This window comes from Rhinolophus sinicus, linkage group LG01 (genome assembly GCF_036562045.2).
Source record: "Rhinolophus sinicus isolate RSC01 linkage group LG01, ASM3656204v1, whole genome shotgun sequence".
In the NCBI taxonomy this organism is placed as follows: domain Eukaryota; kingdom Metazoa; phylum Chordata; class Mammalia; order Chiroptera; family Rhinolophidae; genus Rhinolophus; species Rhinolophus sinicus.
In genome coordinates, this window is record NC_133751.1 from 201689981 (window position 1) to 201715371 (window position 25391).

Sequence of the window (25391 nt, forward strand, 5' to 3'; positions counted from 1 at the left end):
AGCCCTGGCCTCAAAGCCACACACCTCAGTCTGCCCCTCGTATGTCTCTGATGCTTCCCGAGTCACTGTCCCTCTGCTGGAGCACAAGGTAAGTACCAGCGAGCGAACGAGTCTGTGCACAGTTTGTTTAAGAGGGTGTCTGGGTTTCCTGCAGCCTTCCGTCCCACCCGGGTTGTTGGACTCACCACTGGTTTTCAGCGCCAAATGTTGTGGGTGCCCCTCTTTTCAGTACCAGGCTGGGGAGCCTGGAGTGGGGCTGAGGTCCTCTCTCCTCCGGGGGGGGGGGGGGGGAATCTCTGTGACTGAGGTATCCCTCCCTATTTTGAGCCACCACACAGAGGTTTGGGACCTGCCTGGGTTCTGGGTTGCGTCTCTGCCCCTCCTACAGGTCTCGATGTGGTCTCTTTTGATATCTTTAGTTATGAAATTTCTTTCCAACTAGACTTCAGATGGTTCTCCCAGTTAATTGTTCTATAATTTAGTTGTAATTTTAATGTGTTCATGGAAAGAGGCAGGCATGATGTCTATATACTCCACCATCTTGGATGTCCCTCGGCTTGGTTTTTATAATTTTTAGTTTCTTAAAAGTATCCTCAAAAAAAAAAAAAAGTATCTTCAAAGAACAGATGGTTTTAATTTTGATAGTTCAATTTATCCAATTTTTCCTCTTATGGTTCATGTGTTTTATATCTTATCTAAGAAATCTTTGTCTACCCCAAGGTCTCTTTATTAGTTTTCTGATACTGCCATAACAAATTACTGCAAATTTAGTAGCATGAGACAACACAAATTTATTATCTAACAGTTCTGTAGTCCAGAAATGTGGGTTCCTTGGCTGGTTTCTCTGCTCTGGTTTCTCACAAGCCCAAAATTAAGGTGTTGGTTGGCTGGGTTCTTATTGAGAAGCTCGAGAATAATCTACTTCTAAGTTCATTCAGGTTGTTGGCAGAATCCTGTTCCTTGAGGTTGTAGGTCTGAGGTGCCTATTTTCTTGCTGGTATCAGCTGAGGCTGCTTGTGGCTCCTGGAGGCCTCTCTCTGGTCCTTGAACATGGGTCCCTAACGCTCAGAGCTAGTGACGGAACGTGGAATTCTTCTTATGATTGTAATCTTGACTTTTTCATCATGATAGAAATAAAAAACCTAGCTTGTCCAACAAATAGTTCTAGAACAATTGGATATCCACATCTAAAAAATAAAAACAAACAAACAAAAATAAATAAAAACTGTCTCCATACTTGGAGACAGTTCTTTGCTTTTAAGAGGTCACGTGATTTGATTAGGCCCACCTGGATAATCCAGGCTACTTTCCATATTTTAAAGTCTGTAACTTCAATTACATCTGCAAAAATTTCTGCTGCCATATCACTTAGCATAGCCACAGGTTCTAGGGATTAGGGAGTAGACATCTTTGGGAAATTATCCTGCTGACCACAGTCTCAAATATTTTCTCCCATATTTCTTCTAGAAGCTTTATCACTCTACTTGTTACAATTAGCTCTATGATTCATTTTAAGTTAATATTTGTATATGGTATGAAATTATGGCTGAGGCTCTTTTTTCATTTTTATTTATTTTTTACATGTGTGTATACAGTTGTTCTAGAACCATTTGTTGAACAACTTTTTGATTTCTGTCATGATGAAAAATTATGATTTGTATAGTTTCAGAACAGAACCATGACTCATGTTTCATAATTTTCATAGTTGATTTCATGGACAGTCCTATCACATTTTTGGCATTTACAAAAAGTATTTTTCTCTGAGAATCTTTACAAATGGGGCATATGGAAACCTGTAATTCTCCTTACCTTCTACACACCTAGTTTTATGGATGGCCATGGAATCCATGGTTTAGTGGGCTCAGGGGTGCTCTACAATTCTGAGTTTGAACAAAACCACAGAAAGATTTTGGTTCTCCCGTTTTACTTCTTTCGGGTAGTGCAGGCATTTCCTTGGGAGTATTTAAGAAGAAGGCACCAGACTGGGTAATGTTCAGAAATTGAAGGCAGGGCTGGAACAAGCAGGTCATTTCTAGACTGATTCAATGCAGGGGTAGGGGTTTGGGGGTCGAGGAAAGACAGAATCTGATTGGTAGACAGGGAAGGAATACGCTAAAGAAGGACAGCCTCAGACAGGTGACAAAAAACCAGAAATTTGCACGTCTGGAGGCTGTGCCCCCACTTGGCTGTCTCAGTGCTGCTGGTATCTAAAGAGATCCATTAAGAGCCTGATCCTAATGTGAAAATATCCAGCTTGGCTCACAGACAGGTCCTGTCTTTGGAATCAAAGGGCAGAGGCAGATCAATAGATGAGGTGAAGAGTCTTGAATTCTTAATCTATTTCTTTCCTAAGTGAAAATGAGAGTTGTAGTGACTAAGCTTACTGAGCTCAAAGCCTCTTGTTTGTTCCTTAAAATCTGTGGGTAAATAGCCCAAGGCAATTGTCTCTAAACTGGGGTCAGAACTGAAGGTAGCAATAGGGGCTGGAGAAACTGAGGCAGCCTGTGGGATTTTGCTTGTGGGTATGAAGAACTCAAGTCTTTTAGTGATTAGGTGTTTTTGCGAGGCACCTGGGGTTGCCCATTGGTCCTCCCCGGGAAACTGTGTTCGGGCTGGGTCATAGTTCTCTGGGGATCCACCTGCCTGATCTCAGCCGGGGTTGTGGATTCTGGCCAACCTGTCAGAAGCTGTGCTATGCCTGGGCCAAAGCATGAAGCATGATGGGACCTCAGCTCTACTGGCTACCAATGGGCCAGTTGGTAAGGGGGAACCTGGGGCAATGGGGAGGTCAAGGAAAGGATCTATCACTTATCTCAGGCAATGGCAATGAGTTAGCTTTATTGAGCGGCCACTGGGTGCCAGGCACTTTGCATATGTGATTGGATGAAATGACGCTTCTTTCCATCTGAGAAATTAGAGTAATTAATTTTGGGCCGTGTACCCTCCATTATCTGTCAGTGAAAGACAGCTTTATATACTCCAGGGCTGAGGGCAGGTGTTTATTAGCAGAACAAAGCCCAAGTCAGGCTTAGGAATTCTCAAGAAATGACTTCCGTGAAATAGACAACGTTAAACAGTTAAATAGAAGAAAGTTAAGAAGAAGGACTCTGCCAGCTAAATAGAACTGTGAATCTTTTCTGGGGATCAAGAGCAGGTGTCAGAAGGAAATAAATTCTTCAGGGTAAGGTGTGTTTTGATTTTAGGTATTTTAGGACAGAAGCTGGAGCCTAGAGTAGGTTTGCCCACCCCTATACATACTCTCCCCCTCCACTGGGTACTGCATTCCTTCTCCCCCACCCCCACTTCACCCCCTGAAAAGCCCAGACAGTGGGAACTTGATCCATCGAAGCACTCAGAGGGAAGGGGGTGGTTATACTAGGACACTGCCCTCGCCTCCTTCCTGTCTCCCCTCCGCTCTGGGTCCCTAGAAGATGGGTGCCCCAGTGCTTCTTGCAAGGGGTAGGTGCTTCAGTGCTGCCTTGGGGCCTGTGGTCCTCAGCTCTGGGCCCCTCCCATTTTCACTTTTTGTTTCCCCAAGGGGCCACTGCAGTGAAGCATTTGAATCCAGACCTGTTAGTAGTGTGACTTCCATGCTTTTCACAACTGCCTGTAGCCCAGATACAATGTGGGAGCCTGGCAGCCAGTTCAGGGTGATTTCACAATCAAATATAATACCAAGCCAACATGCAAAAAAAAAGCTTCAGAATGCAACTCAAGGGCACATCTCAAGTCTCTTGAGACAGGCCCACAGCAAACCCTCTTAAAAATCACCTCTATTTACCCATCTCTGAAGTCCTGTGGACAAATGCTCAATAATAGTCTTTTTTCCTCTCATATGCTTGCCCGCCACACCCTCCAATCTGGTGCGTTCCGCTGATTTTTCTTAGTTTTCTCCTCCTTACTCTCCACTCATCTCTCTTCCTGGTTTAGTTTTTTTCTTCTGCAGATAGCTTCATTTTTTTTTCTTACTATTGTTGCTGAAAACTGGTTATATTGAAATAAATGTTTCACTAAACTACAAAACATTAAATAACTAAACAAAACAACTGCAAAAATCAACCCAATCACAAACACAGGGCCATCTTACCCTACAGGGCTGGGCAGCCCTCTCTGTTAAGTTGCAGGTTCTACTGCTGCCAGCACCACAGACACATTAGTTAAATTTGTTCCTTTGTCAAAAGTTTAAGTCAAATAACAGAATGATCTTCTCTTAGCGCAATCGAGGTCAAACAACTGTGCCCAAAAAAGGGTTTCCTAGAAAACTTGTTAAACTGGTTGAAAACACCACTTCCTGGGCGTCATTCCTAGAGATTCTCACCCAGGGCCAGAAACCCCAAAATCTGCATTTTAACATGTTCCCTGGTGATTCTGAATTGGTCAACCATTTTGTGGGAAAGCAGGATTTTCCCACCTCAAATTATGTCTCTTTGGCAGGATGATGATTTTAGGCTGATTATTTTTATGAAACAAAAGTCTCAGGAAGAACTTTTTACCTCCTCCTCAACTACCTAAAAAGAATTTAGATAGAGGGCCTGTTCCAGGAGGAGATCTATCACGAGAAATAACTACAAAGAAAATGAGCCAGTTGTGGTGGGCTTCGGGGGGAGGTTGGCAGGGCCTGGAGATCAAATTCCTCCCTGTGTCCCATTGTCTCTGCATGGCATGGCAAACATTCTTTAACCAAAGATTTGCCCTTTACATCTTCCTGTGAATTGCCTTCCTCCCCTTCTCCCTAGTTCAGAATGGCATATAAGCCCCGATTAACTGATGTCTATGGGGCCCCATATTTTTATGGACTGCCTGTACGTACAACATTATTTTTTTTCTCTCCTATTAATCAGTCTCATGCCAATTTAACTGTTAGGCCAGCCAGAAGAACCTATAAGGGTAGAGGTGAAATCTTTCCTCCTCAGCAATTTAAATGGGAAGTGGACAGATGTACAGCCATCTCAGAAAAACCCTTGCTAAACATCAGCTGGTCAAATTTACTTTATTAGGGCCAAAGACCCCTCTGTTGATGCAGCTTCCTCACCCAATCCTTGGCCTGCAGCATCCTGTGGAGCATGTCATGGGTGTGTGTGTTTGGGGGGTAGGCATTCTTGCTAATGGGTGGGTCTGTAATTCAGTTTCCAGCAAATGGGAGAGTCTAGAGTCCAGGTCCGAATGAGCTGCGGGCTATCTCCAGGCTGGGTCTACCACCAAACCCCAAGCTGTTGAAAAACTAGACCACATAGCCCTCTGTCCAGTCCACATTGCTCAGTGCACCTCAGGCGTTGCGTTATGCTAGCTGCGAGATTTGAAACTCTTGATAAAGAACAGAAGGGGCTTCTGTCACTGTAAGAAAATCCTCACATGACGGTCCAACGGGTTATTTTAGCAAGCCTGATCTGGGGAAGATCTGGCTCACATTTTTGATTGGTTCTGGAGCTCAATTACAGAGTCATTGAGGGCATCTTTGCCCCCTTAAAAGCCCTCACTGCTTCCTTTTAGTTCCTGATTTCCACAGGGGTTTTACCACCTCAGTGCCTTTCAGTCCCTGGAGAGGGTCCACACTGCCCTCTGGTGGTGGAATAGCATTGTACAGTCCCTTGTAGAAGTCCAGAGCGCCTGCTCCGACCTTTCAGAGCCTGGCTCTGCCAGAGCTGAGCTTGGAAAGCACCTGAAAAATGTACTCAGCCCACAGGCCAATTAAACCTAACTCTTCCGAGGGTGCATGTAATTGAGCAGGAGACCGTGCCTTCTCAGCTCCTAAAAGTGAGTTTTCCAAGGTTGAATTTTGGCTTCAGCTGGAGGGGGTAGAATATACCTATTTTTACATAGAATGACTCCAGTCACTTTTCTTCTGCAAAGTTTTCCTTTGCTCCATTTTTGCAGCTTTAGCTCTGCCAAGTTTCAGGAACCATTTTAGAGTCATTTATAACCTTCTGTGTCACAACTTGGGTGGAGGCCCTCCTGAATTGATCTGGGCTCTCAGCAGCCCTGGCCAGTGGCGGAGGGAAGGAATGAAACCCAGCTGGACCCAGAAGACAGAAATAGCCTGGGTGCAGGACTAGGAGGGGTCCCTGTGAACAGGCAATTGGTATTGTTGGTAGGGGTGTCACCGACATTGGGTTTATTAAGAGTTTTTGATGTCTAAGGAGGTGTGTGCCGAATTTGCTCAGACTGGGCAGCGGGAGACTAAAAGGAGGGTGGCCTGTGCCTAAAGCTCATTGTAGGGACGGAGTCCCAGAGAGAGGTTTCCGGGCTGTCGACCTCACGTGGAAAGGTGCTGGCTCTGGTAGTAGATGGCCATCAGCTGTGATCAGATGGCCATCAGCTGTAACTAGTTGGTCATCAGCTGTAACCAGTTAGCCATTAGCCACTAATATAACTGCCATGGCTATACTAGCAAGTGTGGATTGCTGCCAGCAAGTGAGGTTAGCAAGCGGATTGTGAATTTCGGATCATGTTGATCCTACTTCCTGTGTCTCCCCTGGCCGCCAATGAGACTGGGGTGCAGGAAGAACCCTCATTGGGATACTGGAGGATGTTTGCTTTTGTGTCTCAGCCATCCGCCATAGAGAATATAATGGTATGACTCCCCTATCTATGGCTCCGTTGCTGTTCCTTTCTGGCCTCACCATGTCCTGCGTTCTTGTGAGGGGAGTGGGAGCTGAGTCCCTGCATTATACTCATAAAGGTGGGGGGAAGACCAGCTGAGCTAAGCAGAATAAACCAAACCCTGCTCCCGTGGGTGGAAATACTTTGAAAACCAGGAGTGCAGCGCAGCAACAAAAGGGAGGCAAAGGGAGAGCCTGTTCCAGAGATAGGGGTCTTGGTTGTCTCGGCAACCAGACTGATAATGGTTGAAACTTCCAACTTGAAAGAAATAAACGACTCTTTATGTGTGTGTGTGTGTGTGTGTTTAATAGAGTAACCCAGAGTCATGCTAGGAGAGAGAGAGAAAGCGAGAGCGCAAGCTCATTAATTCAGCTTATCATTGCCAGAATGAAAGAAAGGATCACAAATGGATTCAAGATAATTTAAAACAGCAATTCTGTCCACTGGGAGACCAGTGGGGAGGAGTATCTTTTATCATAATGCATTGAGATTATGCTGGGAAGAGAAACCTCTAGTGCTCTCCTTAGACTGATATGGAAATCTGAAGACTATACCAATGGAATTATCATCTCTAGGACCCATCATTCCCTCCCAGCATGGCACCAGGAGTGGCAGTCTTTATGGCCACATTTGTGGTCTTCCCCTATAATAAAAGGAATTCTATTTCATTACATGCTTTTCTTAAGTGCTCAAACTGCCTCCACCCTTTTCTGGACCATAGGTGAAGTCAGTCCATTTCACAGCTCACACTATTATGGAAACACTTGGACATAGGAACTAAGGAGATCATATACATTTTCTGTGTATCAGTCTGTGACACTAGGTACCTCCATGAAAACTCCAACACACTATTCTCCAATTCCTCACTGGGAAGCTGGGAGATCCTGCCGAACAGTTTCTGCTTTGTTATGGGGAAGAGGGTAGGCTCTCTAATGGTGTCCCTCACTCTTTGTATTAGTCAATTTGGGCTGCCATAAGAAAATCCCACAGACTGGGTGGCTTAACAGCAGACATTTATTTCTCACAGTGGAGGCTGGGTGTCCAATATCAAGATGCCGGCTGATTCAGTTCTGCTGAGAGTGCCCTCCTGGCTTGCAGACAGCCACCTTCTTGCTGCACCCTCACATGACCTTTCCTCTGTGCCTGTGTGGGGAGAGGGCTCTGCTGTCTCTTCCTCTTCTTGTAAGGGCACTCATTTTAACTGATTAAGGCCTTACCTTTTTCTTTTTACCTCATTCAATCTTTAAATGCCTCCTTACAGGCTCTATCTCCAAATACAATCACCTTGGGGGCCAGGGCTTCCAGATATGTATTTTTGGGGGATATAATTCAGTCCATAACAATCCTTCATTGACACTAAATAGGAACGAAAAATCAGATTCACAGATCAGGACTTGGTAAGTTGCAATGACTTTTTCTGTCTTTGTCTTGAGAAAAGAAAAATACTGTAAAAAAAAAAGTTTATATCCTTTGAGGTTTGGTTAACAGATAGCAAGTAGCATTATTAAAATACTGAAAAAAAATTATTCTGTTTAAAACATTGATCACAGAATGCAACCATTTTAAGTTAATATATTTAAGTCTCATACTAATGACCTAAGAGGAGGAGTGCTTTCTGGAGGTTTTTTTCTCCTTTTTAAATAAATAATAAATAGGGAGGACAGAGAACAGATAGTCAGCATACAGATTATAGATGTTCTTGAAAGTGAGCCCAGAACAAATGGATCAGAAAGATTTAATGGAGCTATAAAAAGAAGCAGGTAGGTATATGGAGAAGAGTCAGAGGGCCAGGCAAGATCAATGATAAGAATATTACATTGAATCCTATCCAGTCAAAAATAATTAAATATGCAACTACAGAGAGAAAGGGGGAAATTTCATATGTGTCCACACACTAACAAAGAAAAAATATTCTGGCTGAACTCAGACTTCGGGGTTATAGAATAAAATGCCCAAAGATAGTGGAACAAAGTGTAAATCAATTTTAGAGGAGAGGACTTGATAAGATATATATTGTAGCATAATATATATTGTAGCACAACAGTGGATAGACAGGAATTAGGGGTTGTGAGAGGTATAAAAATGACCTTGGCTGAAATATGTAGCATGTTAAAGATATTTTATTTTTGGTTCCAATATTAAAAAAAAATAAGTTAAAAATGCACCTTGAAGCTTGCAGGTATTAGAAGAATTAAAAACTGTTACAATGCCTCTAGAATGGAAGGTAGAAGCAAAGAAATACAGACAAAAAACATGGAAGTATTCAAAAAAGAATAAAATAAGACAAAATAAGGCCAATTATAAAAAAAACCGCAATGGATGACTTCTTAGAAAAATATAAAAGTAGAACTGATTAAAATAGAAATAGAATATCTGAAAAGTCTAAACACCATGAAAAAGCAGAGAATATCATCAATTTTACCTCCCCAAAGAACTCTAGGCTCCATAATTTTATGAATTGGTTAATTTAAAGCACTATAAACTATTCCAAAGCATATAAAATGATAGAAAGTTTTATGAGTTATTTTTACCAAACTAGGATCACCCTGTATATATATATCTGATTATGGCAGCATACAAATACTTACAGACCAATCTCATTTATAAATGCAAATGCAAAATCCTAAAACATACTCTCTGTAATAGTATTTTAAATATGTAACAGAAACAAAAATAAATTCCATACAAATTTAGAATTCAACTGAGTAAATTTTTCATACTGATTACAAGCGTAGAAATTCTGAAACTTATTGTTGCAGTTTATAGAGTTCAGCAAGTGAGTAAATATACTGTGGGAGAGAGATAAATATTGACTAGAGGAAGACAAGGAAGAAACCTGTAGTGATGGATGGAAATTAGAGGTATATAATATTTATAAACCATACCTGTGTCACCCTTATCAAGCAACATTCTTTGTCATGGGGTTGGGAGAACCGGCAACATGTGCCCGTTTGGATTTCAGAATTGCTATGGACCAATGACTGCTAAGTGCCTCCCGATCCCCCCTGTTTGATTGCAAGTGTCCACAGTGGTTATTACGTCCTATGTCATTTTTGAATTTTGAGAGTGGGAGTAGACATAACTTGTTTTTCAGTTTCTGTGTCTTTGGTTCAAGAGAAGAAGCACCTAAGGAATGGCACCTAAAGAACGTTGTCTGATCTGAATCTGATAGATGATGAGTCCTGGCCTTTGTTCCAATGCTTCAGTGAGTGTTACTTCTGGGAGGATGTACTTTGCATGTGGGAAACGTGAATTGCTGTGGTCAGAGGGTGAACTATGATAGAGTGTGTCTGAAGATGGTGGCAACATTTCTTCATAAGCAACATTCTCCTTTGAAATGTGACTTTAACACGCCTCCCATCAAGAGGTGCAGTCTGGGGCCGGCCCAGTGGCTCAGGCAGTTAGAGCTCCATGCTCCTAACTCTCAAGGCTGCCGGTTCGATTCCCACATGGGCCAGTGGGCTCTCAACCACAAGGTTGCCAGTTCAATTCCTCGAGTCCTGCAAGGCATGGTGGGCAGCACCCCCTGCAACTTGCAACAGTAACTGAACCTGGAGCTGAGCTGCACCCTCTACAACTAAGATTGAAAGGACAACAACTTGACTTGGAAAAAAGTTCTGGCAGTACACACTGTTCCCCAATAAAATCCTGTACCGCCTCCCCAATTAAAAAAAAAAAAAAGAGGTGCAGTCTGTTTTCCCTTCTTTTGCTTCTGGTCCTGTGACTTGAGTAGACCAATAGTATGTGGCAGAAGTGACTTGGTGCAAGCATAAGTGGGCTGAGTCAAAACCGTGGCAAATGTATTACAACATCACTGAGCACTGCCTGAATTCTTGAATGCAGAATAGTCAGCAACAAAATGGTTTAAGCCACTAGACTTTTGGGTCATTTGTTACACAGCACTATATAGCTAATACACCATCAAAGAGTGCTAGGGTCATTCCAAAACAACTCAGGAGCCAACTTGAAGAGACTCTCACTCATTGAAGATGGACAATTTGAGCAGCAATAAAAATATTAGCTGCAATGTTTTGGAGCACATTAAATATATTTATGTGTAAAATCTGTGTTCAAGCTGCTTTAAAGAAGAAAACGAAACCTCCCTGGTTACTTTTAGATGTTATTAGGGAAACAACTCATTATTTTCAACACGTTAAATGAAGAATGTAGCATTCATCCTGCCTTTCCTGTAGAAACGATATTTCAAAGTAACCAAGTAGTATTGAAAGGAAGCTCTTCGCAGAAGAATTCGACTAAAAATATAGAAGGAATGATAGTATTGGAATATCACTATTTTGCAACCCCTAATGAAATAATGGCTTTAGTCAATGAACATCAGTGGCTGCTAAAATCATTAGGTGAAAGGATGATGTATATAATAAATAGACCAGGCTGGTAACACTTGAAGGCGCTGATCTTAACATCACAAAGGAATCCATAGCCCCACTCACAACAAAACCAAACCAACACCCTTCTCCCTTACCCCAAATCTAAGCAAGCTTCTAGATCTAGTTTACAAAATATCTAGTTTACAACAAAATGCCACAGGGTGGGGAATGGAGAGAAACATGCCACTAAAGGGATGCAGGACAGTCCAGAATATGAAAAATTTTATAGGACGGGACCCCACGTTCTTCAATGAATAGATGGCAAGGATAAAAGGGGGCAAATTTATAGATTAAAAGGGACTTAAGAGACAGATTAGCCGATGCCATTTGTGGAACTTGTTTGGATCCAGAGTCAAACAAATCTACTGTAAAACGATTTATGAGAAACAAGGAGAATATGAACAATGAAGCGTATTTAATGGGATCAAGGAAGTATTCAATTTTTTTTAAAAGTGTGAGGGATAACTTTTAGCTGTAAAAAGGAATAATAAAAGGGAGTGCAGGGGACGACGACGCTGTGGAGGCTCTGGATTTGTCAAGAGGACAGCTGATCCCATCCCAGGCTCACTGGCACTTCAAGGACGACCAGGGTCCCATCATCTGGGCCCTGAAGTTGGGGCGCCTCAGTCCTTCCAGGACGGGGTCAAAGAGGAGCCCGGGAACTCTTCTCAGCGGTGTCATGAAAACTGAGCAACTCTTTAAGATCCTTTTCAAATGTTGCCTCTAAATCCAGTCCAACCTGACCAAGGTCGGAAGCCTGAAAGAGAAAAAGGAGCAAACACATAGATGTCTAAGGACAGAGAACTAGGACCATTAAATTACTTGTATTTCTTAGGAGTCCCCTCCCTTTTCTGGGTGCTATGCTTCCCTAGCAGTCAGGCAGAATGGGTGGTAAAGTGCTGCTTCTACACCGAAGTGGATGAGATTCCGCCTGGTTACCTTGGACCTGACAGATGGTCTGCACCGAAGAGCTGATTTTGATCAGGGCAAAGCCTGAGCTTGGTGCAAAATAGACAGAGGAAAAGCATTTCTTGAAAGCCCACTCATTGAAGGCAGGATGACCCTCCTGTTCTCCAACATCCAGCCAGGCCTGTGGCCAGCTCCACACGTGGACACAATTTATTGCTGGTGGCATTGAGGAAGGGAGGGAGGCTGGGTAGACATGACAGTCTTCCTTAGCTACCTCTCAAGAAATGTCTGTATAAAGGAGAGTAAAAATCAGGATAAACTCAAGAAACTAAAGCTAAGAATGTCTTGGGTTGCGAGAGAGCTGAAGTAGTTCTCTACTAAGGAAGGGCAAAGCCAACGTGACCTGAAGGCTATTCCAGGTGATGTTTGAGTCCATTGGGACATCCAGGTGTAACAAAGTCCAAGCATGAGCATCCTGGAAGTTTAATTTACATCATTTTGTTTCATTCACTCACTGATTGCTGTATTTCTGAGGCATGAAAAACAATGGAACCGTACACTGCCCTTCCTCTCAGTTTGAACGAGGAGGCTGGACAAAATCGACTCTTTTCAGTGGCAGCAGCCTGCCAGGATGGGACTGGGGGCGGATTTTTTTCAGGCATCGTTTACAAGGAAGCTTCCCTGTCCTACTTGCTGCTCTTTTTGACTTCCACCCCTGGAATGCAGAGGGCTTTCTTCTGTAATTTGTCTTTTTGAGCCCTCTCTGGGAAGTGTCTGGGCACAACTCTTGCAAAGTTCTGCTGTCCCAGAAATTAGGGGAAAGTAGAAAGGACGTGAGAGGGAAGCAGGACATGCCCTTTACCTTGTAAAATGTTTTATGGTTGCGAAAGATCAGGCGCATGTCCCGTACAAACCATGCCACGGTATAGACTTTCTCAGTCAGCCTTTCTTTCACCAGGTCCAACCACATGGCTTCCCTAAAGGGCTCAGCATAATCTCGAATCTAGGTACAAAGCCACCAAAGGCGTGATGTTAGCATGGCCATCATGACTGAATGGATCCAACTTCAATACAATACAAGCCTTTATTTCCAGGCTAATAATGATAACACCATCTGATACCTACATGCCAGGCTTTGTTCTAAGCACCATATTAACATGTGACCGCCACAAGAACCCTATGAGATAGGTACTAGAATTACCCCCATTTTACAGATCAGGAAACTGAAGGATGGAGAGGTTAAGTAACCTACCCAAGATATCACAGCTAAAAAGTGGTAGAGCTGGGACTTGAACCCACAGCTGGGCTTCTGAGTCCAAGTTCTTAAATCCTAAGTTATCCTTAAGAAAGAGATTCCCACCTAGGAGAAGGTGAAAGTAGGACCCAGCGAGGTGAAGCTAGCACGGGGGATGGAGTTGGTCCCCCTCCCGAGTCTGCAGCTTACTTTCAGGTCTCCGCTGACAGTAGAGCCTGCAGGACTTGTACTCCAAGTGTGTAGAATGAGTTTTACATAAGAGATACCCGGAAGATGAGAGTCATTAAATGTGACTTACATTAAGTGGGGTCTCCGCAAAGAAGGAGCTTTGGGGATGACAGTAGGCCTTCAAGAGGAGGAATTCACATTTCTGTAAAGCGTCAAGAGGACTTTAAAGTGGAGTGCAGCTTGGTGACAGAGCAGCCGGGCCTGTGCCCAGATGCATGCACAGGAGCCGCCAGACACACGGATGCTCCGACCGTGTTTGTCAAAGGGCCATGAGCTGGATTGAATTCTGTCTGGATTCCATGTTTGGGCACTGAATCACCATCCTCCGAAGCGAGACATCAAGAGCTCCTTTGGGTGCCCTTCCCCTGCTGTGTGACTGACTTCTCACGTGTGAATGGAAAGGACAAGGCCTGGGGTTCCCACCTGACTCACCAATTGCTGTTCAGGGCGCATCTGTCTCTCCAGGACCTCAGATCCCCTGTGACAGTCCTGACTTCCTGGAGACGCCGCCATCCTGCAGAAGGTGCAACTCCACGGGCTCCTGAGAGGTTGGGTATCAGTGAGCAAGGGCAAGGCCCCTGGAAACAGCCACATTCCTATGGCTGCCACTGTCGATGGGCACAGCTGAAGGACAAAGGGGACACTTCCCAAAGTCTCCAAGACCCCCACATGGGGAGCTGATGACCACCCCTCCCTGCATTGAGGGTAGCAGCTGGGGGTCAGTGGGTAGAAGGTGGTGTCAGGGTGAGTGGTGAGCTGTCCTTTCCCCATCTGAGCTGTTGGGAGCACAAAAAGCCCCACCTACCAGGCCTGATTGTGGGAAACTGGGCTTTAACCTCTGAGGACCACAGGCCTCCATCAGCCCATTGAAAATGCAGCAAAACGAGGGAATCAGGCAAGATTTCCTGACCTTTCTGAATTAGCACAGAACACAGACAACTGGCACTTCCCAGCCCCATCCCTCTTGGACAGGAGTCTGTGCTGTTAACCTAGGGAAGGACATCTACCTGGGGCGGAGGCAGCATGGTGGCCCAGCTGCAGACTCACAGACACAGGGCTGTCACTGACACCAGACGGAACGGAGGCTGCTCTGGGTCACACCTGCCCCAACCATGCTCACAGGTCCTGCTCTGCCATCTGCAGCTGAACCACCAAAGGCAGAGGTGTGCTCGTGGCAGGCTGAGTCTCACTAACCTGTCAGCCTCCGCAGGTGGGATGTGACAGTCCTCATGAAAGGCTCTCGGACAAGTGTCGCAGCAGAGCAGGGATCCCCCTTTACAGCACACCTCACATTCATCCGTGTTTTCCCACTGGAAGGGGAGACAATGCAGGCACCGCTGGGATCAGTGAGACCCACGGAACACTAACTGAGGGGCTCTGGGACACACCGTCCCTGCCTGTCCCCGAGTGGGTGCTTTCAGCCACATTGATGTGGCACTCACACAGAGCGCTGATGGAGGGCCAGCCTGGCCTTTCAATCCTGGAAGAGCAGGTGGCAAGAATTGTCACAGTGCCACTCAAAGCACAGATTCTCAGAGGCAGAAGGGCCTAGCAGGTCATGGAAACCTGTTCTACACAGAGTGTCTGAGGACCACTGCACCAGCCTCGTCAGGGAGCTGCTTAGGCACGCAGGCCAGGCCGCCTGAAGCAACATCTGCAGCTTAGTAGGATCCCGGCTGGTTTGGACGTGAAACATGAGCAAACTCAGCTGGAGGCAACTCCCTCATTTTACAAGCCTAGAAAGACAAAATGTCTTTTTTCTGAAGAATCGAAGCAACTTACAGTACCTGAAGCCAAATGGGCACCCAGGCTGCCTGCACCCGGGGTCAGAGCTCTGCCCACCCACTAGGTGCCATCTCAGGCAAGGTGGAGGTGACTCAGAGAATAGCCCCTGAGGTTGTGGCTGACAAACAGACGACAGTGTGGGGCTCCATACACACAAGACACTGTTTTCTCTGCATTCATACGTCAGCCGCACAAACACCCGCCCCCAGATGCTGGGGGGTGAAATAGACCATCTGGAGTGGGAGCAAATGTTTGACGGGTCTGGGAATCTGTCCTGTTTAAGGAGAGAAATCCCACCACTGCCCTCAACTGTCCATGACACAAGCACGAGGGCCTGAGTGAGGGCACAAAGAAGGAAAATGTTTTCTCCATTCTGAACACCAGCCATGCAGCCAGAGTAAAAATTCCCTTTGATTTGGGGATGGTGTCCCCTCTGTCATAACTGGGGAGGCTTTCCAGCAAGTTCCCTCCATTTACTGGGCCCCAGGACTTCGTAAAGAGGCTTCCCCCGTTCCCCACTAAGGTCAGTGGATCTTCCTGGCTTTCCCATCCTGAACTTGCTAGTCTGCCTTTCTTTGGCCTTGGGGTTGGCACTCTCCGGCCATTCTTGCCCTCTGACTGGACCCCTGGCCTGCCCTGGTCTAGGGTGCAGGTGCCAGTTCCCCAGGTAGCCCAGCTTACTCCTCAGCTCCTCCCAGGTGAGACCCTGGTTGGGTCCCGAGCTCTGCACTCAACCCCAGCCACCGCCACCCCCATGCTCTGGAGTGAAACACTTTCCAACACATGATATGACAAAGAAACAATAGAGAAAGGACATACAATTCCACTTTCCTTAATAAGGAGTTTGACTCTGGTTTTTACGTTGACTGCGGACAGCTTTCCCCTTCTTCTTTTCTCCTCTGTCTACATCTGGGCAAGTTGAAAAGAAAGCACATGTGCTCCCTCCCGTGGCCCCATAAAGAGTTCAAACCAGATAGGTGCTGTCCAAGCAAGAGACTCCTCACCCTGCCCCTAACTGTCCTCCTCAGCCCCGTAAACTACAAGCTATACCGCCGAACAGCAGCAACTGCTGCCCGCACACTGGGCCCTTGGACATGCAGCCTCTCAGAGGCCCTGAGCCTGGGGTCGGCACCAGCTACCCTTTTGGCTGTGGGTCATGGGAACACACTGAAAACATGCATGTTCTGGCTGCCCTGTGGACATGAAACATGAGCACGTTTCATGCCCTGGGGGCGGGAGTTGCCTCCAGCTGAGTTTGCTCATGTTTCACGCCTCACAGGGCAGCCAGAACATGCATGTTTTCAGTACCAGCATCAGGTGTCTCGATGGTGAACACGTACTACAGGGCAGCAGTGACAGTGGACGATGTGGCTGAGGGAAAGGCCTGCAATAGTCCATTCACAGTCAGAATGAAGCTTCAGTCCCATTACCTCAAGGTGGTTCCTGATAGGTGGGGCTGAAAGGTTGGGTCAAGTGTGTCCCTGGCTATCACGTGCTGACATGTGGCATTATGAGTACGAAGAAACTATAATATTGGGGCCATTAATTAATGATCTGGATTTTAAATATCTTTATTGTTTTTTCTCCTGGTTACAAAAGTAATAGATGGTCATTATAAAAATACCACATGTACATAAGTGTAGAATGGAAGACAAATGTCCCGTCATCCCATCCCAGAATAGCCAATTCTTTCAGATAGTTTTTTAGTCATAGACCTGCATGTTCACATACACAAAACTGGACTCCTTTCATATATATTACTATCGGTTTAAACTTCCGGAAGCTCTCCTGACCTCAAAACCCTTGGATAATTTTCCATTGGACGAATGTAAACCTAGGAATCCATGCATTAAAAAGAAAATACCATTCTGTAGCTGTCTCAGGAGATTTTATAATACTGATGAACATTTTTATTCTTCCCTAATTTTTTGCTATTACAAGAAGCCTCCCTGTACATGCCAAGGATTTCAAATCAGCATGGCAATGAGGGTTTCTACAAGAAATGGCATTGGAGGACCATTGTCTTACAAACTTGAATGGATTATGGCCAAGGTCAAGGGCAAGATGGGCAAGGCACCATCGCCTATGCTGGAGGCTCATATCTCAGGGGAAGATCATGAACAGGACTTGTGTCTGGAGGAGGTATCTCAGCAAGTAAAGAAGGCTGAGGATGAGCGGCTGGTACAGCCAGCAGATGACTGCCATGTCCACCTGGAGGGAGGCTCTGCAGAGACGAAGCTCCGTTCAAACACATTATTCCATTCTGGCGCTCCTGAGACTGAGCATGGGGAACTGAAGATGACTTTGTGTTCAAGCAAGGAAGATCATCTTGCCCTTTCCGTTCTTGTCTATTTCAATACCATATTACTTTTCAAATTAGAGCACTCAATTTCTGCCACCTAGTCATCCAAACATCCAGATCTTTGTCTACAACACAGGCACACCATCAAGTTAACTATGAAAATAATGGCGGCATGTACATGTACCAGTGTGCTAAAGCTGTCGTCATGATGATGCAATGTCTAAATGTGATGGTAACTCAGGGCTGGGAAACTCGAAGACTTGAAGGTAAGCTTTTGGACACGAAAAGTCCGCAACATGGCGCCTGAGAATGTGGTAGAAATTCAACTGCTATTTACCTCTCTCTTGAGATTTATTCTTGGAGGACAGAGCAAAAGTCCTTTCTGAAAGAGAGCAGAGGTCAATGAGTTAGGTTATTCAGGAAGCGTCTCATTGGTAAATAGTGAAGTTTTCACTTCCTAGTGAATCTCTGTACCTGGACAGCCTACTGGGTCTCAAGCCCAAGGTGCTCAAAAGAAAAATGAGCTCCCTTCTCCAATCAGTTCTCCTGGACTTGGTAAAATCATTTCCCCCCCTGTTACTCAAACCCCAAGACCTGGCAGTTCTTTCTCAGTCCCTTTCCACCCTCTCCTTTTATTTTGCATTTCTTTCTCTTGACAAAATCCTTATGATGTGATCCCAGTGGTAATTTTTGAGTATTGAGAGGATGTGTGTTGAGTTCTGGGATCACCAGTACCCTAGTTTGCTGCTCATAGGATGGAATAGTGTGCTGGGAAGAGCAGAGAGACTGACCATGGACAGCGTGGCCTGGAAACCCTTGACTGAGGGGTCTTGAGGAGGCATTTATCGGGTGGAGGATGCAGGGTGGCTATCGCAGAGGTCTATGTCTTCATCTCATTTCTTGCCAGCTCACCCTACTCATAACTACCAGGCTAAGCTTCTGAAATCTCTCCTGACTTCAGAACCCTTTGCTTGCTCTTAAAGTTCCCCACCATCAGCACCTACCTGCGTTTTTAACTTTATTCACCCACATTTTTTTTTTCTATGAACATTTGGCTCTTTCTCAATCACACTGTGGAATCCTAATGGGAATTTCTTCACCTCTGTTATTGGCATTCCACTCCTCCTTCAAGGAATTAAACCCACCACCTACCTGCCCCATGTCATTATAATACCTTCATTAGCTTTTCTATGCTCTGTCCTCTGCAAAGCACATGCCGCTTCCAGTGCTTTGAATTTGCGCCTTTTCCTTCAATTTCAAATTCTTTTGGTGTGAGCCACACTCCCTCCTCATTCTGAATGCACTTCTCGGAGGATCCTGTAAGACAAAGAGCCCATGCCAGGACCCACTCCAGCCTCTGAATTCACCCAAACCTCCAACACTCTGATTGTGGTGTTCCATTTTTCTGGGTCCAGAGAGGCTCCCCGTGTGGTGGGAGCAGGAGCAGGGAGTCCGGAGTCCTGCTTTCTCAGATTGAAGGGAGCCCCAAAATCTGAGTGGTGAGGGAGTGGGAGAGAATTTGCACTTTATGTGACACTTATATGTGGCAAGGACATGGTGATCAGTGTCACAGGGTCTATGGATGCCTTCCATGTGGGAATGGAGTGGCCTGGCCTGTATGACATGTTTGGAAATCCCTTCTTAACAAGCACTTCTTTCTCTGCAGCCTAGCTCGCAGGGTCCATTTGCTCAACAATCACACACATGGGTACGTTCCTCCCTTCTAGTGATTCCTTCACCTAGGGGTTCCAAAGAGTAGAATATTAAGAAACTCACCTTTTCCCATTTTCTCCGTATATAAAATCCCCTTTGCCTCACCACAGGTCACAGGAAGTTCAGGAGAGACAAAATCCACAGTTTCAGCTTTGTTTTTTTCTGAAAGTAGGAGACAACAGTTTAGCATTACTCAGTCTTCATTCTATCTCCCTCATGAATTCTCCTTTCCCTGAATTCTAATGATAATAATGATATGCAGGAATCTTTTATTTTGAGTGGGAGATTAGATAGTATACAGAGTGGTCTCTAATACACAAAACCACCACCACCACCACTACCTCAAACAAAATATTTTGGTAAAACATATTGGGCTTCTTCAGTGGATGTGTTTTAATTCACCAGCTAATTGGCCATCACCTAACATTCTTTAATCCCATAACCCGCTGTGCTGATGGAAGTTGCCTACACAAGACATTTCTTTGTATTTGTGTAGCTGGAGGAGAGGTCTGGTCTGTGAACTTGTTGCCTGATTCAACCCTGGCGGGTCAGTGAGGCAGTTAGCCCTGAGGGGATAGTGTCACACTTTACTGTTGTGGGGACAGAGCCCCAGAAAGTAGTTTCCAGGCTCTCGGCCTCACATAGAAAGGTGTTGGCTCAGGTAGTAAATGGCCATCAACTGTGATTGGATGGCCATCAGCTGTGGCTAGTTGGCCGTCAGCTGTAACCAGTGAGCCATTGGCCACTAATATAACTGCTGTGGCTACGCTAGCAGAGAGAGAAGGAGAAGAGAGAAAGAATGGGGGCTAGCAAGAAGATGGTGGCTGGGCTGGCAAGCGTGGATAGCGGTTTGCGGACAGTGTGGATCCAGCCTCCAGTGAGAGTATAGTGCCTCCAGAGAGAATATAGTGGTATGACTCCCCTATCTATGGCTCCATGGGTGTTCCTTTTTGGCCTCACCATATCCTGTGTTATGTGGGGAGCGGGAGCAGAGACCCCGCAGGTCGCCCGCATGACAACTATTTACTGTCCCTTTTCATTTTATTGCTTCCCCCCCACCCCCTGCTTCTTCCTCTATGAGTAAAAGAAACACTGGAGAACTCTAAGACTAATTACACGTGGAGAGATTTGACAACTCAAACACAACTAGGGAATCTGAGTTTCTGATTCAGAAGAAGCAGTTGTAAAAGGGCTTAAAATAAATATCATCAATTTCTGCTCCCCCGTCTCCCCAGGCTCATTGGGAGTAAATTCATTAAAGACAACAGACTGCAGGACCTGTGTGGGGACAGAGCCCCAGAAAGCAGTTTCCAGGCTCTGTGCCTCACGTGGAAAGGTGCTGGCTCAGGTAGTACATGGCCATCAACTGTGACTGCATGGCCATCAGCTGTGGCTAGTTGGCCGCCAGCTGTAACCAGTGAGCCATTGGCCACTAATATAACTGCCAGGGCTACGCTAGCAGAGAGAAAGAATGGGGGCTAGCAAGAAGATGGTGGCTGAGCTAGCAAGAGCGGATTGCAGAGAGGCGGATGCCGCCAGAGAGAATATAGTGGTATGACTCCCCTACTTATGGCTCCCTGGGTGTTCCTTTTTGGCCTCACCGTGTCCTGCGTTCTTATGTGGGGAGCAGGAGCTGAGACCCCGCCTGGCACCCTGCACGACAAATGGCGCAGCGAGCAGGGTCTCCCGCACTACAACCTGTTTCTTGGGGGCCAGGGAAAAGGACTGTGCATAGCTTATGTTGAGTTATACAGGATGTGACAGCTGGAAGAAGCTAGAACAACTAGTCCACCTTTCTCCCTTGTGTCACACACTTATTGAAAGAGCCGAAAGAAAATCTATGACAAAGCAAGAGCATTGTTGGGAAAAGACCAGAACAGTGAAGAAACCGTGAGTTACTTTGGAAAGATATGAACCAGACAGAGTCAGATGAGAAAGGAGCGATCCCTGAGACGTGAGGGGGTGGTTCCCCGCAACAGAGCTCCGAGGACGCCCAGCCTTGGAGGCACAGGGGCTATGCAAGGCTAGGTAGGAATGAAGGAGTGGAAAGAACTTCGTTTACTGCCAGCTAGTACGCCTGCATGAAGTGGCCGCCTCCATCACTTATCTCTAGACCCTGCGCACTAACTCTGGCCTAGCGGGAGAGCATGGCCTTGGGAGCCAGGCTAGGCGGGCTTGTAATCCTGGCTTTGCAGTGTCTCAGCAAGGTTTCCTAAGTGTGTGTTACTTTTATCCAAGTTGAGTGGGGGATTTGCCTGTGTGACAGGGAACTCTGGACCACTACTGCAAACCCCAAGGGGGGTACCATGACAATGAGACCTTCTGTAGTTTTCTGTCTCAGGGAACTGTCTTTCCTAATTCCTATGGTACGTATGGGTCCAATGAATACAGATATCCCAGCTGTGCTCGCAAGCAGATTCGGGAGCAGTGGGTGCCTTTGGGAGCTCTGCTCAGCAAGCCAGTGTGCAGAGCCCTGGGCACAAGCAGCGAGCCCCCCATTCCCTGGTGGAGGTGTTCCCCTACCCCCTACCCGTCATGTGGGACCTTGTGTACTTCTGAAGAGACTACCCTGTCCCAAAGGGAGGGAGACAACTTTCTGATCTGTTCCCCCAAATCGTGCGTTTGCCTCAGCCTTCCCCACTCATCTCAGCCTCAGCCTTCCCCACTCATCTCAGCCAACTGGCCTTTAAGGATGAACCCTGAGGGGAGGCCAGCCTGGAGCTCTCCAGCATCAATTAGATCAACCAACAAGGAGGAACGTGCTATGAAAGGTGAGCCATTCAATGACTAATAAGAGTTCACAGAAATGGCAAGCCAGGTAGAGGAAATGATAAGAAAAGCCTACCAGTGACAAGGAAGAAGAGAATGGGAAAAAAGTGAATTAGTGATCTATCGGGAATTCTTACAAAACATAGGAAAAGGGCACAAGGTGAAAATTATGTATGGATAGACATAGCCAGGGGGGAAAGATCTCTGATCTGTGCATGAAGGGTGGTGATGTGAAGAGGTGTGAGAGGAGGAAAAGCAATAGTAAGGAAATGGTAAATCAGCACACACATTGTACTGTTTATTTTCACAAGAAGCTGTCAGCAAGGGAAGCAGTGATGATCCCCATTGCATAGCTGGGGGACTCAGGCTTAGATCTGGAGAGAGAATTCCCAATGAGGAATTCACATTCCATGAGGTGGAGCTGGCACTGGAATCCAGACATGTTGTTCCCTAGTCTAATGCTCTTTCCACACCACCAGAAATGCCTCAGCAAGACTCCATATCATGGAATCAATAATAGTGCAGAGACACCTGGTGTTAAATCAGAAGTCACAGCGTGCGGGGGTGGGGGGATGGGTGGGGTGGGGAGTGCTAAGGAGGCAGGAGAAGCTGATGCTGATGGACACCTGGCAGCGTTTGCTTGGATTCTTGCCCACAGTAGTGTCTCCTCAAAAGACCAGGGGTACTCTTTTTTTTTCCAGTGTAAAGAACAGAGGACTTGAAATTTCAATACCTAGGTTGATTTTAGCTCATACAAGTCTTTTATGTTCTAATTGACTCTGTAAAATAAGCTGAATAATACTTATTTGAGGTTTAAGTGGTAAAATGTAGAGCAGAGTGCTTCGCCACTAGTAAAGTGATGTATACAATTATATTGCTATAAGGCCCTCTGCATACATTTGTGTGGGTTGCGCACTGAGCAAGGATTCCACCTTTAAGGGGACTCTGATTTGCATTAGAGGCATAATCCATTTGTACACTTCCTATACCAATCTTCCAGCAGAGGGCAGCAAAGGCCCTGGTTTCAGGAATTAGCTCTGAGAGCTGTAGGGACAGCGTATTGAAGGGGGACCTTTTCCTAGTTTGCACAAGTGCATCATATGGGTAAATGGAGGCCCTGACGTTGGTACTCATTCTTGATGAAGAAGAACGAATAAGGTATTGACCTGACAATTATTTAAGCATAAAGTGTGTGAGGCACAGAGGAGACAGGGCAATGAGCAAGACTGACCCACTTACTGACTTCATTTGATTTTCACACAGTGAACACAGTGTACAGACAGTTAATCACAGTTGTGGCAAGTGCCCCAGAGATAAAATGCTGGGTTCCATGGAGGCATGTCAGGGAGACATACCCTGCCTATGGGGCAGAGAATGCTTTCTTCAAGGGGAGGCCTGAAGATGTACAGCAATGGGAGGGATGAGGGGATACTTTGGGGAGGGAGTGTGTGTGCACCGAGGAGGCCCTGAGCGGGAAGGTGGGTGAAGCATTGAGTGTCAAAGTGAAATCAGGCTGGTGGCGAGCCTTGGGGTGTGGGTAGGGATTGGGTTATGGGTGTGGGTTGCTTCTGTGTCTTGACCTTGGTGCTGGGTGCATGTGGGCTCTTCCTTTGTGTCAATTCTTCAAGCTGTACACTTACGGTACATGCATTTTTACATAAGCACATTACACCAGTGCTATTCAACATGTGGCCTGTGATGAGACAGGGGCTTGACCAGGACAGAAATCAAGGCACTGCTTTTTCCACTGAGGAGGTCTTGCCATGAAAACAGTGTGTTCGGTGTCACAACTGATTTACAAGCTCTTTATTTTTGCAGACCTGCAACAAACAGGCTTGTAGATGGCACCAGTCTGTAGACCCCACCTTGAGTAGGACCCGTTATACTTTAATCATAAGTGATAGGGGGAAAAAGGCCAATGTGGCTTGTGCATAAAGAGGGAAAGGAGACTGACAAGAGAGAATGCTGAGGAAGAAAGTGATAAAAGCAGAAGAAAAATGAATGCAGGAAAAGGAGGAAGAAGGCAGGACACTGGCCGCTAGAGGCCCAAGAGTTCAGAGGGGCAGAAGCAAGCCCAGGGCCTGACCCACAGAGACCAGACCTGCACCCATGATGAACATAGGAAGAGAAAGCTCGTCCCACCCAGAAATAGGAACACTGCCAGGTTTTTCTCAGATAAGACCGTTCACCAATTGCTAGAATGAAGGAAGTAGCAATTTGTATTAGAACTTGATTCATGGGTTCGGTCATTCTCTTTTGATCATGTTTGGGCCTTTATATAGTTCTTTATTGAAGAATGCTTCCCAGTGCAGAAGTGTGAAGATTGGGTATGTGCTGTCATTGCCCTGGACTGTGTCACATTGTTAGAATGGAGAAGGTCCCTTGTTAGAATGGAGAAGACACCTGCAGAGCAGACCTAGGAGGAGGAGGACAAGGCAGTGGGACGGGAGGCGAAGGTGGAGAGGGGAACTGGAGCTTTAAACAGCAGGCCCAGGCCCTGGGAGCCGAAGGGCCAATCTCTGCTTCTCGCTTACTTACTGTTTTGGGGAATAGTTTCCCGACGAGTTCTTGTTGAACTTGAACGGACATCGTTTTTCTTTTTGTTCTCTAAAAAATGAAAACCGTTAAGTCACTTTAACTGGAAACATAGATTTACATGCTTTGTATGTCAACTATTTTAATTTTTCCTGTCTTTCTACCAGTTTAGAGAAAGAAAGATATGACTCCTTATGTAAGGAAAATCATAGCATTGACCAAGGAAAAATAACAAGCTCATATTAATATATAGGCAGACTAAAAATATTATAGAAGACAAATTTGCAAAACTATTATATATATATATTATGTAACATATGTATAAAATAGTGTATATATGTACATTTAATGCAAATACTAAAGCTAAATAAAAGATGTAGCCTTATAAATATTATATAGAAAGGGCTTTTTAAGGCAAAACTACAGGGCATAATTACAGGTTCTCAATGTTAGGCAACGTTCCCTGCCCCCAGGGCATATTTTGCAATGTTGTAAAATCTTTTTTTTGTCTGACTGGTAGAGGCTGGGGACATTGCTAAGCATCCCAGGATGCACACTGTAGCCTCCAGGACAAAGAATTATCTAGCCCCAATGCCACTGTGCTGAGGTTGTGCAACTTTGGCGCACACCATACTGGAAAAGATAAATTGATTTGTCAAGCTCAAACGAACAACAACAGTCTCCACAACCAAAAATTTCCTTAATTGAGTTAAAAGATTAAAACAAAATAAGAAAAATTGCAATAAGATAACAAAGGGTTAATTTCCCTAATTGGTTAAACAAAAAAAGAATAGTCTTATACAAAGATGGACAAATATGCCTCAAAAAGAAAAACTCTCAAAAGAAAAAAATTCTATTGAAACACTTATTTAAAAAAGAGGTATTTTAGTTAAAAATAGGTTAGCTG

General features: G+C 45.4%; 1 protein-coding gene across 4 annotated transcripts in view; it reads right to left on the minus strand.

Annotated features, from left to right (window-relative positions):
- Positions 1 to 11384: 11384 nt before the first annotated feature.
- The window catches only part of SP110 (SP110 nuclear body protein), a 38457-nt gene continuing 24450 nt past the window's right edge, over positions 11385 to 25391 (minus strand). For 2 of the 4 annotated variants that reach the window (XM_074314751.1, XM_074314734.1), the window contains 9 exons: positions 24488 to 24556; positions 19244 to 19342; positions 18642 to 18784; positions 17805 to 17849; positions 14575 to 14690; positions 13813 to 13921; positions 13451 to 13522; positions 12760 to 12900; positions 11385 to 11745 (listed from right to left, as the gene is read on the minus strand). In XM_074314751.1, the coding sequence (XP_074170852.1) occupies positions 11632 to 11745; positions 12760 to 12900; positions 13451 to 13522; positions 13813 to 13921; positions 14575 to 14690; positions 17805 to 17849; positions 18642 to 18784; positions 19244 to 19342; positions 24488 to 24556 (908 nt within the window). In that variant the 3' untranslated portion in view covers positions 11385 to 11631. The remainder of the gene's footprint in view (positions 11746 to 12759; positions 12901 to 13450; positions 13523 to 13812; positions 13922 to 14574; positions 14691 to 17804; positions 17850 to 18641; positions 18785 to 19243; positions 19343 to 24487; positions 24557 to 25391) is intronic. The other 2 variants (XM_074314739.1, XM_074314744.1) reach the window with 2 other exon arrangements.